Below are 17760 nucleotides of genomic sequence, written 5' to 3' on the forward strand. Positions count from 1 at the left end.
CACCCTTCAGTCAGTAGAAACTATCGATATATTTTCTTTGACAACTCTAACATCAAAATCCTAACTCTGATATGCAAGACACTAATCAATATCAATCATAAGATCTAAATAAGGAGAAAATAAAATTGTTGACAAATAATAAGTAAAATTGGATGCAAAAAAGTGCGTTTTTTTTTTTTTTTTTGGTTTTGAAAATGAAATTATTCTCATGGTCTTACTTATCACTAGAATTGATCTTACTTGCTACACAATTTGATTCATTTTACTACTAGAATTGAACCTAATTGTCACACAATATATGATCAAAAAGTGATTTTTTTTTATCCTACATTATGATTAGAATTTTGCTAGCATTTTGGGGCTCACAAAATTATTGTTCCCACCATGATGGAATTGTTATGTTGTTTATACTAATATGCTTCATTACTTGAGTGGATCACTCATAATTTTTGAGAGTGTATCTTAATTTTGCTAGCTATGTTGGCAATGTGAGCCCACTCAATAATTGGCCTTAATGTGAAATGCTTATGTTAGTACTTGAATATAATATTTCTCATTTTGAATTAGTTTTTGTTTTTAATAGTTTTTATTTTATTTTACTAAAATTTAATTTTAGTTTTTGATAAAACATCAAAAACTCAATCCAAGAGATTCTAAAAAATTTCAAAAAAATAATAATAAACGAAAAATTCATCAAAAAAATTTGCTTTTAACCAAACTAAAGAAGGCATGTTATGAATATCCATTCCATTTTATTGAGTTAGTCGAGATTTTTTATTTATTCAGTTGGTGTGCCTTCTCTTAACATTGTCACTTGATATTGAATAAAATGTAGGGAGTAACTTAGGCAGGTTCTGTTAAACAATAAGAAAAGACTCATAGATAAGTAGTAAGGATGGACACCGGCCGAGTCAAGCCTAGTTAGAATAATGGAGAAGTTCCCACACAAAAAAAAAACCCTTCGGATTTGACCCTTATAACAAAATAAATCTTGAGTTTTTTATTTTGTCAATTTAAACTTCAATTTTTTAACTTGTTTTCAATTTAAACCACTTGTTTATTTTTGTTAAGTAAAACCGATGAAAAAGATAATATTTTAGTCGTTAAACTCAACAAAAAAGTAAAACATTATATTTTAGACATTTTATATATTTACTTACATTAAGTTTAATGGCTAAAATACTATTTTCCTATCAATTTTACTTAATGTTAGAGTTTAAAATTGACTGTTTTATCAATTTTACTTAATGAAAATAAACAGATAGTTTAAATTAAAAACAAATTAAAATGTAGAGTTTACATTGAGTAATTAAAAATTCATAATTTATTTTGTTAAAACAGTCAAAATCTTGAAATTTTTTTCATAATTTTCTCTAAAATAATTGTACATTTTAGTAGTTGAGGAATGTACAATCTTTTAACCAAAACCCATTTCTTGGGGAGAACTTCTAATGGTGGTCTTTTTAAATTAGACTTCAAAGAGGGGAGCCATCCATTTCGAAGGTTTTTTGTTGTTGGATTTTTGGTTAAATTCATGTTATTTTAACTTCTATATTTGATCTATTTTTATCTGAACATTGAAATGTTTTTAGTCTCTCACATGTGATGGAAGATTATCCTCGCTTTGAACTTTTATATTTGATTTATTTCTCTCATATTTGTACCGGAGAAGGCGCGTCGCTATTCGAGCAACTTTGTTCCCCTCCCTGCCAATATGGGGATGTACCAAAGCTTCAAAACGATTGCCCGAACACTGAGATTGCATGAGTGACATGGCCTATTGCAGAAAAGGAGTCTTTTGCTTTCCAAATATCCGAGATTACATTCAAGGAGTCCCCTTCCAAATGAATTGAATGTAATCCCAATTCAGCTGCAAATATGAGAGTTAGGGGTTTCAATTCTTGCCAGAAACGAGGTTGAGTGGCAATAGCAGTAATCTGTCACCCGCCAAAATCGCCGCTTCACATACAGTTTAGGAGTACACTAGATATATACGGAAAGATGAACCCTCATTAAGTACTAGCGGAACCCAAACAGCCTGGCCATCCAAAGATTGTGCATTTCACAAAATCATCCTTTAATCAATAACCTTTAACTACTTGTTTTATATTTTTATTTTTGTTCAAAAAATCCACAACAAAACTATCACAAGTTTACAGTGTTCTCTCCGCACTACTCAAACAATTATATATACAGCAAGTTTTTTCATACAACAATTTGATAACCTAAGATTTCAATGATCATTAATTGTGCAAGAGGGGATTGGAGTGATGTTCTCTGTACACCTCTTATGTGGAGCCACGGGCATAATTCACACAAGCTACGAGTACATACTCACAAGATTTGGGAACTAAGGACTGCTATGAATCGCGGTAAATTGGTTGAGGCGACCACTTGATATGCAAGTTGAGTTTTCCTGATTTAGCCCCGTCTAGTGGAAAACTGTCTTTGTATTCCCCTTCCAATATGGCCCTTGTCAGCGTCATGATGCATCGGCCCATATAGTCCTGCACGGTGAAGGAAAAGCACAAAATTAAATACAAAAAGATTAAACCATATAGAATAATTTTTGAAACAATAAGGTCCAAGTCGCCATTGCAAGGTATAAGCAGTACCTAGTGCTGTAACATTGGGGTTGTTTAGGATGTTCTAATTTGAATTTTTTAGAGTAATAGAAGTAGGCATAGTTTTGAGCATTGTTAATATCTGTCTATATGCTCCATATCTGAGGGTTAATCGACGTAAAACTACTTCCTCATCCATGTCAATTCACAAAATCTACGTCATATTTTCTTACCAACAAATGAAGGAAAACAGGAATAAATAGCAGGAATTTTCTACCTTCCCAAATGTGTCATGGTCCCAGACTTCCAGAATAAGCATATCGTGTAATCCATCCTCCACGACAAAGTCAAAAGTTTGATTCCATACTGGATTCAGACTCTCATTCACAACCTAAGAACACAAAACAACTTTAGAAATCGAGGAAATGTGCAAGCATTCAGGAACAATGCAAGCATCCAGAGAGAGAGAAGTACCCTAGTTTTATTTTTTGATTCTGTTTTTTTCATAGTGATCACAACGTAGGGGTCAGCCTTCCCCATTAGGTCCGCTGGTGGCAAGTCCTCAGCAGATATCACAGTAACAGAAAGTACTCCCCTTACAATTACTTCCCTTCTTTTCTGTGTGACTACTGTTCCATTTTCGGCAGCTTCGTTTCCTTCTGCACTATGTTTAAGAACCTTTTCCAATGAGGTCATTGAAAAGTCTGGGGTAAAAGGGTTAGTAAACCCATTCTTCATGCCGAAAGGACAGTATAATAGCTCCAAATGGACCTAAAAAAAAATAAAGAAAGAAAGAAAAAACGGAAGACAACTGAATAAAATATAGATGATAGGAAATGCAGTATCATTCAAACAATTTTATATTGAACTTATATAGTAAGTGCACCAAAACTCTTTTTTCCTCGAGAAATTACAATTACAATTATACTAAACTCTCTAAGCAGTTATTGTCTGTCATTTTACCAGCACCATAAAGACACATACTCAAACCACAATCTCAACTACTCCTTGGTCAAAGTCTGTAGGGATCATGGAGGCATTATTAGGGTTTGATTTCCTAAGGAACCAGTCAGATGATCAAAATTGTGACAAAAATAAGGGAGATGATTTGATCCAATTATTAATGATAGGGGGAAAAAAAAGAGAGATTTAAAGACAAGTCACTGTGAAAATGGAACTTGAAATGCATTGAAAAAGGTAGGCAACAGGTTTTTGAGATAACGAGTACTCTCATTGAACAAGATTTAATACAGAATGCTAGACAATGCAGTTTTATTTTTCACGGAAAAGAAGGCTGTTTGGAAAGAGGAAACAAATCATGAAACCATAACCAAACCAAGTCTTAAGTCCCATTAAATGGGATCGGCTACATGAATCCTTCTTCTCCATAGATTTTATAAATCTTATATGAGGAAGACTTGCATGATGTTGTGATGATTTGTCCTCCTAACAATTCCAGAGCCAATACATTGCAGGTTAACTTTGTAATTTATGAAGCTGATTCCACCTCTTCAGAGAAATTCATTACTATAAACAAAATGGCTCCTATGGACCTTACAGATGTACAATATATAATATGGTAACTCGATTGTTTATATATTCCAACTGATTTATTAGTCCAATAAGAAAACAAGGAGCATAGAGTTCTCACCTCGCCCCGGTTTTTATTATCTCTCTGAACCTCTAAATCTTTCACTAACTTCAACCACACATCCTTTACTTTACCAGGCTCAAGTTCATTCAGTCGTATTTGAGTACATCCAATGAATTCCGCTGCCTGAATCCCTTCATCATCATAAACTTTTACCACCAAGTGTTGTGTGGATGAATCTTCAACAACAAATTGAAAGTGCTCATTCCATACTGGATTCAACTGATTGTCCTGATGGGAAACAACACAAAATGCTTCTTTAATTGATCGAAACGATAACACAAAATCCTAGAAGGGAATATAAACTTACAATTGTTTTGCTAGTTTTCATTCTATCAGGCAGAGGGCGTATGTATAACACAGCAAAAGGATCAGATTTCCCAATGATGTCCTTATTTGTTAACTCCTTTGCTTGAACGAGTTTCACCTCTAAAACTCCAACAGGCTTCAGCTCTAGGTCACTGCAAAAGACAGAAACACTAGAGGTCAAGAAGAATCCAGAAGCTAACCAAAAGATGGGATGCAGGTTTAGGTATAAAGCCTATGTTGCACAACCAAGGCCTGCGTCAGTCCCAAAAATTAACCAGAAACAAGGATTTCTTACCTTAGGCAGATGGTTCATCTTCATCCTAAGGTTGGATATCATTAAGGATATTTTTCAATAGATAAAAAGTAACTTTTCATTAATCGGTCCCAAAATTAAACAGAAACAAGGATGTCTTACCTTTTCATCCTAGGGTTGGAAATCGTTAAGGATATTTTCAATAGACAAAAAGTAATTTTTGCATTAATCAGTGTGTAAGAACATAGAAATCTATGCAGGAAGTTTAAAGAAGCAAATGAAGAAATTAAATGGCAGTTCAAAAAATAAAAGTAGGGGAACCATGTTTAAAATGAATCACAAGCCCCATAAAGACAACAAATACATGATTAAGCTCTCGATAAAATTTGAATAGAGTTCAACCCATTTAAATGTTCTTCTATTGCATTCTTCAAACTGTATAGTCACCCTTCCACCCTCTGGGTTTTCCATGAGTACGTATGGTTTCTCTCGACAAATCTACATCTTTTACATGATAATAATTCATCATTTACAATGTATTGGAAGCTTTCCTTCAGTGGGAAGAGGGCATTATCCATTGCTTCTTGGAATATAAATGCGTTTAATAGTATTTTATTTATCAAAAATAAGAGAGCTTGCACACCCGCATGCCACTTGCATAAAAGTCCATTGGTTGGTCATACTTATTTTTATAAAATCTTCTCCATTTACAGCCATACCTGTAATCCCCAGGCAAAATTGGTACAATTTTCCGAACCGGCCAAGTAATAGAATCTTCAATGGCATCACGTATAGTCCCCTGCAACAAATGAAAATGCTGCTTTATTATGATATATTATATATAATAATAATATAAATATCGCAAACAAAGTTCCACACTATTAAATTCAAATCACATGCATATATTGTATTCCACAAGAAAATTAAAGGAACAAGTCAAACATTGAAAACTAGAATCTAAAGAGCTATTTAATCATGCAAACATAATACGAAAACGTACCACTTACTAGTCACCACATACACAAGCAAACATATAGATAAATCTATCTACAAATAAACATACAGATAAATCTAATTTGTTCATCATACTACATCTATTTTGACACTTTCTACAAACAGAAAGTAGATGACAATAACACAAATGTGCAGACACATCACCCACCCGCAAGTAACAACAATCTGCATAACCATGAATGTATATCAAATAATGAGACATTCAACACAAGCATAACCATTAATCCAAAATTATCTCAAAACCACAGAGACATCAAACTTAAAGGGCTTGTTTGGTTTGTATCTCAAGATATAATTTTTGAGAAAATTTTTTAAAATTTTGTTTGGTTTAAATTTTTTTTTAAAAAATTCCAAAATCACTTTCTATCTCCTACCCATCAATCAATCACTTTTTCTCTCTCCTCTCTCCTTCTCAATCACTTTTTTTCTCACACAAATTTACTCAACTATAACAAAATATCAAATCATCCCAAACTCCCAAACTATTTTCAAAATATACAACCAAACAAACTAAAAAAATTTCTAAACTCTTTCCTCCAATTTTTTTTTGAAAATTTATCTCAAAACACAAACCAAACACACCCAAAATCTTGGAAAACATACTAAAAATCTTAAAATCTTTCAAAGTGGAGATATGCTGTTATTTTTTTTTTTGATAACTGGAGATATGCTGTTATAGTGTAATTAAAAATAAAACTTTCCCCTCATCTTTCATTGGAAGTAAGGATTTATGAATTTCAAACATTTTCTTACATGATAAAACCTGGTAGTCAAATTGTAGAGATCTCACTAAGTAATTGGTCGCTTCATGTAGTATATCTAGATAGCATGAACCAGAAGAGGTTATGATAGGAGTAACTGGTCGCTCCAACTATCTATTCAGCTAAAAAACCATTCCAAACACACAACCTTTTTTCAACTCATAAAAAAGCCAAAAGCCACTAAAAAGCAAAGTTGCCAAACAGGCACAAAATCTCTTTTTTTTGCGAATTTTGCAATCATACCCTCTCTTCATGTCAAATAATCATCTGCTATGCAAAATCTACAATAACTCATTGATACATGAAGTATACACATGGAGCTCCAGGGATTTAACTTGTAAAAAAAATGATTGTAAGTTTGACGAAATATCATATCTTTGACCATGCCATAGCAGCATATCATGTGGTTTCACAAGATTTCGAGACATTTAAGTTTAGGGGTAATTGGAGGAGCCCACGAACGAGCAACAATATAGACCCAATCCATCAGGGAGAAACTCCAGAGTCATACATGCGACAACAATAGGGCCAAACATACACTATTTGGAACTCATACCTACTTAAAAGCTTAGACCTGTAAGCGAACAGTCCATCCAATGTATATTAAGACGTAAACCATTTACTTTCTATATGGGACTCTACCTTCACATATGTTCTAACATTAAGTTTGCATCTACTTGCTAGGAATTACATAGAACATTTACAGGATGCTATTACATTCAACATGCTATATATGAAACCAACATGCTATATACTCATATATATCATATCACATTGAACTTTACATCAGTTATATATATACTACGAGAGAACAAAATCCAACAGTAAAAAGTCGCCAAACCTCAATAGCATCAGAAAGACCAGGTATTGTTTTAATATCTCCGCCAATAACTTTAAGTTTGAAATCCATCTTTTTCTGCAAGAGAAAAAAAAAAGGGATATTGGCTCCACCACACATGTTTGGTTTTATGTGTACATGCATTTCTAGGAATAAGCATGTATATATGTGTGCATGTATGGGAGAGAAAGAGAAAGACAAAGACAAAGACAAAGACAAATAGACACACACACACATAGTTGCTGGGGAGAGGCGAAGCCTAAAAAAGTGTTGCAGTTGGAGTATCTCCAGATCCAAAACATATGGGCCAAATGTAAACTTACATATAAAATGTAGTTATTTCTATATGTTAAACACAGTCAATCAAAGATCAATATCAAAGGTACCCTATACAGAATTGTGCACATGCGCAATGCATTTAAAGGATTATATGATATCCAAACTCAATCCATCAATCTTGAGAAGAAAATCACTGGTTCTACAGTAAATTTATATATATATATATATATATATATATCCAGAGTTCGAATATAATCCTATTCAAGTCTGAATAAAAGTTCAAGCATGCTTCAAAAACTTTAAGAGGAAGACTTCAAAAACGTTTTAAAAAATGCACCTTTTTTCTTAAAGAATAACATACAGCCCCAAAGCAAGGGAACTCATCAACTAGCGGCTTAAAGATCAATCTGAAAATCCCGGTGAATCCAATATCCTTCACCTACATATAGAAAAGAATCAAGAGCGTTAGGGCTATACAAATGTCAGAGCTACATATCTTAATATCTTGTTATTGTACAAAACAATTAAGATAAAACTTCAGAAAGATCCTTCAGCAGATAAGTACCAAATAGAATGGCTTTCCGGATACAAATGCAAGTAATAAACTGGATCTTAGGCTACATGTGGTTGGAAAGTGAAGGAGAAGCAAAAAATGTGATGTTTCAAAAGAGAGAGAGAGAGTTCTCACAGTTCCAGAGTAACACAATGCTCACAATTAAATGATCCTTGTCTGGATGACGACTAGTAAAACTAACAGAAGTAGATCCCATAAGTAATTGAAGAAAGCTGTAATTTACCTGCACAGGTAGTGCCACGCCAAATCTAGTCTTAATATCAAGTATTATACTTGGATTCCCATCCCAATTCATCTCTAACTCCATCGTTATACCATCACCTCCATCTTCAATAATGGAAATCCCTAAATAACAAGATCAGGAGAATATAGAAAACCTGGATTATTTGTTTCTCCTAGGAGAATATAGGCTATTGTTTTACATATGTGTGTATGGGTTGCACCCCTTTTTCACTAATCAAAAAATAATACAGCATCAGTAAAACCTTCATGAATGTTTTTCTTCAGCAAAAAGAGCTATTGTATATTTTCAAAATGCTGCAAAAGCTAGTGACAACACTTGTACTACTCTACTTTAGATTAACATGTACATTTGTGGATTCTATATTTAAATACTCAACTACTTGTATGGACTTAAATTCTTGGATTTATCTGTAGTGTAATCTACATTCAAATTAAAAAACCTGGAATACTTTGTGTGGTAATTTGCTCTAACCTGTAAATTGTGGGGCAACAGTACCAAGGGTGAACTTTGAGAATTTCAAAGAAGACAGTATAACCGGTCTATATTGTTCAAGAACTGGCTCAACACTTGTCTTTATAAGCTCAGATGCTGCCTACAACACCAAATCAGCAATGATATAACATCAGATAGAGACATGTGGGTATCTCCGTTTATAAGCATGCACATCTATACAGAGTCACAATAATAAGTAACACCAGAGCAAAAATGAGGTCTAAAGTGAATCGAACTAGTAAAATGTCACCTCATCAACATAGGGCCAGATCTTTGTGAGATGAAGGTTGAGCCATGTCAACTGCAAAACACAGGCACACAATAAGTACCCCATTGAGATATATGTAATCAAATAGAAATAGAAACTATATATATACTATTGTATAAAGCACACAATTCACTTGGCATGAACAACTTTGTCACAACTTTGATTTCCGAAAAATCCACAACAATATTATATTGTCTCCAAATTAGTTATGACAAAAAAGTAAAATCACTAAACCAATAACTGTTATCGATTACACAACTCTCTCTCCACTCCCACCCACAATTTCTTGGGCACACATTAGTAGAGGTGTAAATGGTTCGGTTTGTTGAATTGAGTTCATTCATTGAGTGGCTCATTGAGTCAACTGGGTTTGGCTCAGATTCTAGAATTCTGAGTTGGCTCACCTTCTAGAAGCCTTGCAAGTTGGCAACTTGCCAACTTGCCTTGGCAAGTTGAAGCCATGGAAGAGTATCCTTTTGTCCTCCAATTTTGTTGTATAAGGGTGCTAGTAGAGTGGAAAAAGCAGAGCAAGCAAGAGCATTTGAAGGCAAGCAAGTGAAGAGCAAGTGAGTATTCAAGTGTGAGTGAGTGTGAGTTGAGTTTGAGAGTGTTGCCTCCTCCTCCTCCTCCTCCTCCTCTTCCATTTGTAATCTTATTTTGTTTAGTAATTTTGTTCCTCAAGTTTAGTGAAAATCCGCTCCCATGGATGTAGGCGATCTGCTGAACCACGTAAATCTTTGTGTATTCTTGTTTAGTTGCTTGTTTGTGTTTGTTTCTGGGTCCTGGGCACAACAAACTGGTATCAGAGCACCCAAGTTGTGAAACAAAGCTCTGTTTTTTTAATCTACCCAGAAATTAACTTTGTCCTACCAAACTTTTGAATACACCTTCGTGTTCGTCTCGATTTCAAGAGTCCAACGATGCAAAAATTGAGTCGGTCAGATGCTCCCTCACGTGCTGGTCAAAGTTATGGGTGAGGTCAACTCGCAGCCACGCCTTTCACGCATCTTCCCCAGAGGACTGGATAGCATGACGTCATTGAGACATCATCAACAATGTTCGGAAGCAGATCTCATAAGCTGATCAACTCAGCCGACCTCAGAGCCGATCAGCACCAAGTCGTAGTTGAGCATAGTGCCACGCCAATTCCAGGTCATCCGCTATGTCACCGCCACATAGGTGACACGTTACTGTCATGTCACCTATCATGTTGGAAGACACGTCAACACCCAATCAAACTCGGTGTGCCACATGTTAAACACGTGTTAGCCACAGCAGTCTCTGCCACGTTAGTGTCACGGTCATTGTTGACGGTATATTCTGTTCTTGGGCAGAATATTCCTGGAAAAAATTTTCGGTCAATTTTAGGCTGTTTTTGACACGAGAAGATTTGTTCCTAGCCAAATCGATTGTTTTGGACACAATTGCGGATTCCATTTTTCGAGATTCTAACCCGAAGTTTGAGTGAAGCCTTTGGGAGCTTAGAAATCGTTGTGTTTCAGGCATTTCAAGCATCCGTCATTACTTGTGGTGGAGATTAGAAGAGTTCTAATGGCAGAAGGTTCAGCACCAAAGGCAACTGGCTCTTCAAGTAGCTCAAGGTGAAGGACTACAGTGTCCAACGCAAAGTTCGAGGTGAAGAAATTTGATGGAACTAACAACTTCAGCATGTGGCAATGCGAAGTTATGGATGTTCTCTACCAGCAAGAAGTCGACATCGCTTTGGAAGACAAACCTGTTGATATGGGTGATAAGGAATGGGCACTCATCAACCGCCAAGCTTGTGGCACCATTCAATTATGCCTAGCAAAAAAATATATATACTTCATTAAGAGAGAGATTTCTGCAAAGGAATTATGGAAGAAACTGGAAGAAAAATACATGACGAAGAGTGCAGAGAATTGGCTCTACTTGAAAAAGCAGCGCTTCCGTTTCCAATACAAAAGAGGTACTTCAATGATAGAACATCTAGATGGTTTCAATAAAATTCTTGCCGATTTATTGAATCCAAATGTTGAAATTGAAAAAGAAGATAAAGTTTTGTTGTTGTTAAATTTCTTACCTGACACATATGATCACCTGACAACCACATTACTGTATGGAAAGGAGAAAATCAGTTTTGTGGAAGTTTCGAATGCCTTAGTGAATAATGAGTACAAGAAGAAGGATAAAGAGGCCTGCAGTGACACTTCTAGTGAAGTTTTAACAGTTAGGGGTAGACCCCATTCGAAGTCGGTAGGAGCTTCAACTGATAGATTTGATCCTGAGAAGGATTAGTGTGCCTATTGTCACTAGAAGGGGCATTGGAAGAAGGATTGTCCAGCTTTGAAGAAGAAATAAAATGATGATTCTAATTCCAATGTAGCACAGGACGATTTTGATAATTCTGAATTTTAGGTGGCCTTGATTTGAAAGAAGATCTTGTGGCAATCTACTGAAGATCTTGGTGGAGCTTTAGCGTCCTCTTGCAGCTTCTTGGAGGCATTGTTTTGGCGGTCTTCCCTAGATCCTTGGCGACTTCTTTGAAGTTTTGTTTTTGACTTATGACCGCTTCTTCCTCTTGTGGATTTGCATGATTTGCATTGTTCTTCTGAACCATATTCGAAGACACCAATAGTGGTTGTTGAAGATTGGAGAGAAGATTGTGGATGAGAAACTTGAAGATGTGATTCTAAATCTCATCCTTGTGGAAGGAAAACTTTTGGAAACTTTGTTTGTAGCCTTCTTGTCGTATTTGGAACTGTCTCTCAATCTGCTATTGGATTTGGAGGAGATAGATCATTTGCAGACTCAGTGGAGTCAATTGGGATTTGAAGTTTGAATTTGGTACCACTTTCAAATTTGCTCAAAAGGAGAATTTGAAGCCTCCACTATTTTGGATGAGTCTCCTCAGTATCGGTTCAAGCAGTTGTTCATCATAGTTTGTTTGAAGTTGTCAAAGACGAATTGTTTGGCGATTGGAACTTGGCACCATGAGGGCATTTGGAATTTGGTTCCTTATTACAGAATAATTAGCAAACTGGTTTGATTCATATTGCAGTTTGTCTTGGATTGATGCATCTCAAACATTCGCTTGGTTCATTTGGCATTTGTTTTGTGCTCACTCTAAGGCACTTGTTTAGATTGGTATCTCACTAAGGTGGAGTTCTATTCGAGTTTGCGTGATTTGATTGTTTTGGTGTAAAAGTTGGAGAATCTTCGCGAAGGTGGAGAGTTGTTGAATTGAGTTGATTCACTAAGTGGCTCATGGAGTCAACTCATTGGGTTTGGCTCAGATTCTAGAATTATGAGTTGGCTCACCTTCTAGAACCCTTGCAAGTTGGCAACTTGCCTTGGCAAGTTGAAGCCATCGAAAAGTACCTTCTTGTCCTTCAATTTTGTTGTATAAATAGGGGTGCTACTAGAGTGGAAAAAGCAAAGCGAGCAAGAGCGTCTGAAGGCAAACAAGTGAAGAGGAAGTAAGTATTCAAGTGGGAGTGAGTGTGAGTTGAGTTTGAGAATGTTGCCTCCTCCTTCTTCTCCATTTGTAATCTTGTTTTGTTTTGTAATTTTCATCCTCAAGTTTAGTGAAAATTTGCTCCCGTGGACGTAGGTGATCTACCAAACCACGTAAATCTTTGTGTGTTCTTGTTTGGTTGCTTGTTTGTGTTTGTTTCTAGGCCCTGGGCACAACATGGTTCGGTCAGGATTGAGGGAGAATTTAGTATTGAACCGAACTTTTTGGTTTTGTTAGTTGAGAAACCAAAACAAACTGTTTGGTTTTGTCATTTTTATATAGTGGAAGGAGTTTCATGAGATTTTGAAGGGTTATATCAAAATTTGTAAAAAATCTCACATTAGAAATAAACTAAGAAAAATGGTGAAAGTTATTCTATAAATACCTCCCTCCTTAATTTTAATTACGAAAACACATATTATTTGTTACTTATATCCTAATACTCAAAGAATTAAAATATAAAATTATTTAAATATTTCAGTCGATTTGGTTTGTATCAGTGTAAAATTTTTCAAAACCGAAACAAACATAAGTTATGAAAAACAAACAGTAAAACCGAAATTCTGGTCGGTCTAGAGTGGTTTGTTTGGTTACCTCGGTTTTTCTTACACTCCTACACATTTGTGTGCGTACTCTTCTAATGTACATACATAGATACATATTTTTTTGTCAGTTTTTTTATCTCTCTTTAATTAGTGAACTTTTTTTAAAAGATTTGTCAAAATTGTTTACTTTTTAGTACTAATTGATTAGATGTCCTGCAAATTATTATTAAGAAAAAAAAAAAAAACACAAAATTTGTTGCCGTTTTATTGTTTTATTTTAGTGAACTGTATTTAAATTTGGTACAATTTTTGAAAAAACTAGAGGAATTTAAAAAGTAAAATAATTTTACAACAAATTTTTTTTTTTTAATAAAAGATATTAGTAAAAACAGAAAGGGGTGAGGAGGGGGAAAATGTACTAGTAGTAAAAATAGCAGTTGACAAAGGTCTCCAGTGTACCTTCTGTCGCTGAGAGAAGACAACCCAGGAAGGGTAGTACTCAGGGGCGAGAAGCTTCCTAGAATCTTCCACAGTCATCCTCGCAAACGCAGCGATCGTGGTGGCCTTCAATTTCAAAATCAATCAAATCAATCAAAATCTCACATTAATTAGATTTATTTATAATATGAATGAATGAATGAGTTTGAAGTAGTGAGAGAGCATACGAGTTGAGAGCGACGCTTGGATCGAGAGTTCTCGGATCGAACAAAGCCGACGATGAGAGCGATTCCGGCAACGATTCCGATCACGAGTCCCAAGAAAAACGACATTTTTTTTTTTTTGAAGATTCAGTTGGGAGCGGGAGCGAGCGAGCGAGAGAGAGAGAGATAATAGACTGTTGTTGAGGGTTTGGATTGGATTGGATCGAGATTTGGAAGTTTGTGAGAGGCTTTTATTAGTAGATAGATATAAGTAGGGCAGAGAGAGAGAGAGAGAGAGTGAGAGAAGAGAGTTTGAAGTTGGCTGTGTGTTTATTACTGGCAAAAATAAAAATGGTGATTAGAGTTCTAAACATTCGGTCGTTGTAATAAAGATACGGAGGCGCGTGGGCCGTGTGAGAGACTACGGATGCCGTCTAAATGGATTTTTTTTTTTTAAAAAAAAAAAATTAAAGATAAATTGCATTAAGGCAAGTTTGCCTATAAACTATTTTAGTTAAGAAAAATATATTACTTTGCTTTATTCTCATTTTTTAAAAACAGTTTTTAAAAATTTCTATTTTTTGTTTTTATTGAATTTTTAAAATATTTTATGCAATTTTTTTACTTTTTAGACACACCTAACATAAATATACTTAAAAAGTAAAAAAATTGTAAAAAAATTCTTTTAAAAATTCACTAAATACCAAAAATATAAAAAAATACAAGAATTTAATACATTTTTTGTATTTTTATGTATTTCTTAATTTTTTAAAATATTTTTTCACAATTTTTTTACTTTTTAGACACATCTAAGTAAGGTGCATCTAAAAAAGTAAAAAAAAATGTTTAAAATTTTAAAAATATTCACTAAAAACAAAAAAACACGAAAATCAAAAAATTCAATTTTTAAAAAACTTAATCCAAAAAACTCAAACCAAACACAGTGATTATTATTAAAAAATTAACTATTTTTTATTTTTTTATATATCTTTTAATAAAAAATAAAATAATTAGTTTTCAAAATAATTCTTTGTTTGACTAACCCTAAAATATGAGACTTTTTTTTTTGAACGGCAAATAAAATACGAGACTTGGAATTTATTTCTTCTAAGATTTCAAGTTCTGCTCTTACTGACTATAGATAGGGGTGTGTGCGATGTGATTCAGATTGTTTGAGAGTAAAATTATAAATCAAATAGTGGATTGGCGGATAGGTAGATTGGCAAATCACGGTTTTGACGATTTTAGATGGATTGACGGATTGAAAAATATTTTAATCACTTATTAATAATTTGAATAATATATAATACTAATTTACATAATATTTTTTATATATATAACACAAACTAATTTTATATAATATTTTTCATATGTATAACTATTAATTTGTAACAAATTTCACATCTCTAAATCTCGCGCACACTCATTTTTACTTTGATATTTCATTATAAGTTAAAAAATATATATGTATTAACTATAGCGGAGCGGAACGATTTCGAAGACAGATTATAAAATTTAAAGTTTAATCCGCGAATAGTAAATTAAACGATGCGAATTGATGAGGATCGGTATAATTTTAACAAATTAAATAGTATTTTACACAATTATAACCATAGGGAATAAGCTCGACTCCCACGAACCACAGGGAATTAGACATTTAACTTAAGAAGTCATATTTTTTTTAATAAGTTTTTTCTTTGGTAATTTTTTAAAAAAATTGTGTTAAATTCTTTTTATTTTTTTCGGTCCATCCAGTGTAGTAGAATCTCAAACGTAATTCAAATAAATTCAGTAAAGACAAAAACAAAAACAAAAAATCCTATTGTTATTTTTTGGTTTATTTTTAGTGGACTTTTTCTCAATTTTTATTTTTTTTACTTTTCTGATTCGTCTAGCTAAGTGAAATTTAAAAGTTTAATTTTTTTTAAATAAAAAACCAACAAAAAAATTACTAAAAAATCAATTTCAAACACGGACTTGGTTTTACAACTTTTATATTATTATATCAATTTTTTAAGTAAAATTAAAATGATATTTATATAAATTTTTTTAGTAAAATTAAAACATTCGAAACTAATACAAATATATATATATATATATATTAATATAAAAAAGATAATAATTATTTTGTTATTTATAAAATTAATGGCTTATTGATAAAAATTAAAACAAATATTAAGAATTTAGGCTATGTTTGACATAGATTTTTTTTGTTATTTTAGTTACAAAATGACAAAATAAATTAAAAAATTAATAAGACAAAATATCACATCGAAATCATATTCATTTCATTTTTTTTTTACAAAAATTAAAAAAGTCAAAAAATTTATATTAAACGAGACTTTTTAATCTTAAACTAAAGTAGTCAAAAAACTAAACAGTCAAAAAAATCAAGGGAAAATTGGTCTAGGGTCCCTCTCCCACTTTTCATAAGGGAAGAGATCCACAAAATTATTTTTTGATGTCTAAGGTCCTCCCATCTATCACAGAGAAATTCAGCCCCCTTCCTTTTGTCTACTCTCACTCGTCACCACGATCAAACACGCACAGAGAGAGAGAGAGCCATGTAGCCAGAAGATGTGTCGGTGGAGAGGCTTAGGGAGGTTCTCGCGGAGCTTGATCGACGGAGAGAAGCTCCACGGCACAATCACAGTCACCGACGGACAAAGTTCTCAATCCATCTACAACCGAGATTGGGAAAATTTGCAAGGAATTGAATGTTCAGCTACACGCAGATGCTACGCAGGTTTTGGGGAAGATTGCAATCTCTCTCTCTCTCTTTCTATATATATATATATATATATCTTCATCCTCAATCTCCATCTTCCTCTATTAACTGGTTCATTCCATATCTTGTATAGTTCTTCATCAAGCTCAATTACTATATTTCCCATTTTGAAGAACTTTACCAGCAAATGCTTGCAAAGGCTTTATATTCATGATGTTTATCTGAAATATATATTTATGAATTAAAAAGGTTGACTGAAATATATATTCATGATTAGGAAATTTCAGATAAAAAGCAACGAAAAGTGCAGTGTATTGAATCAACTCCTACATCTACTCAATCTATTACATAGAACTTGGCCTGAACAATCTCTCATTAAATCATGAGAGAGAGAGAGCGAGCCAACCCATTTTCTTTGTAGAGAATTTCTGTCCAGGGAAATTCTCTGAGATTTTGGCCACAGTGTAAATTTTCTCTGAGAAATTCTCTGGGAGGTTTCTCTGGACAGAAAATTCTCTGGTCATATTTGCCACTTACCAAAGTTCTCTGGTGGTATGAAGCTTTTAAAAAATTACATAATTTAAAACACTTTTTGTCTATTGAATTGGTGGCTTGGTGTTGTTTTTTCTGGTTTTCTATGTACTAATGTCATGTATATTTGCTATAGGCAAGGGTGAGTGCTAGTGTTGTGGTCTATGCTCAACTTTCAAAGCTTGATGGGGTTCTGGGAAGGTTCCATGCCTTACATTGCTTGGAAATGTTTAGGGTGGCAAAATGGTTTTTCCACTGGTGTGTATTAATGTGTTTCATGAAATTTCATATTGAATGTTCTGAGCTATGATATTGTTGCAGAAAATGTGTCGGTGGAAGCATATGGAAGGGAGAGAAATTTGAAATTTCTCTGGAGAGTCCATGAAAGGCCAAGGAGGCCAGAGAAATTTTAAATTTCTCTGGAGAGGTAATTTTGTGGGAAGGCCAGTGAAGTCAGAGAAATTTTCAAATTTCTCTGGAGTGTTGAGTCCAGGAGGACAGAGAAATTTACAGTGGGAGGTTTAGGGAAGGTCAGCTGAGGCTTGAAAACGTTTCTGGAAAGTACTTGGCAG

The 17760-nt window shown here is 33.9% G+C and overlaps 1 protein-coding gene across 2 annotated transcripts; it reads right to left on the reverse strand.

The window, feature by feature from the left end:
• Window positions 1-2076: 2076 nt before the first annotated feature.
• On the reverse strand, window positions 2077-16540 carry LOC114266257 (synaptotagmin-5). Of its 2 annotated transcripts, XM_028207147.2 has the most exons (13): window positions 13954-16540; window positions 13748-13852; window positions 9230-9280; window positions 8959-9079; window positions 8467-8588; window positions 8007-8108; window positions 7394-7468; window positions 5497-5576; window positions 4526-4676; window positions 4216-4446; window positions 3039-3335; window positions 2842-2955; window positions 2077-2507 (listed from the first exon to the last, which is right to left on the reverse strand). In XM_028207147.2, the coding sequence occupies exons 1-13, from the start codon at window positions 14056-14058 to the stop codon at window positions 2361-2363; spliced, it is 1701 nt and encodes a 566-aa protein (XP_028062948.1). In that variant the 5' UTR covers window positions 14059-16540; the 3' UTR covers window positions 2077-2360. The 2 variants fall into 2 exon arrangements, with proteins under 2 accessions (XP_028062948.1, XP_082726378.1); XM_082870252.1 differs by lacking the exon at window positions 7394-7468 and having other exon boundaries at window positions 13954-14379.
• Between the last annotated feature and the right edge of the window lie 1220 nt (window positions 16541-17760).

This window comes from Camellia sinensis, chromosome 5 (genome assembly GCF_055761805.1).
Source record: "Camellia sinensis isolate YWXY chromosome 5, ASM5576180v1, whole genome shotgun sequence".
Lineage (NCBI taxonomy): Eukaryota > Viridiplantae > Streptophyta > Magnoliopsida > Ericales > Theaceae > Camellia > Camellia sinensis.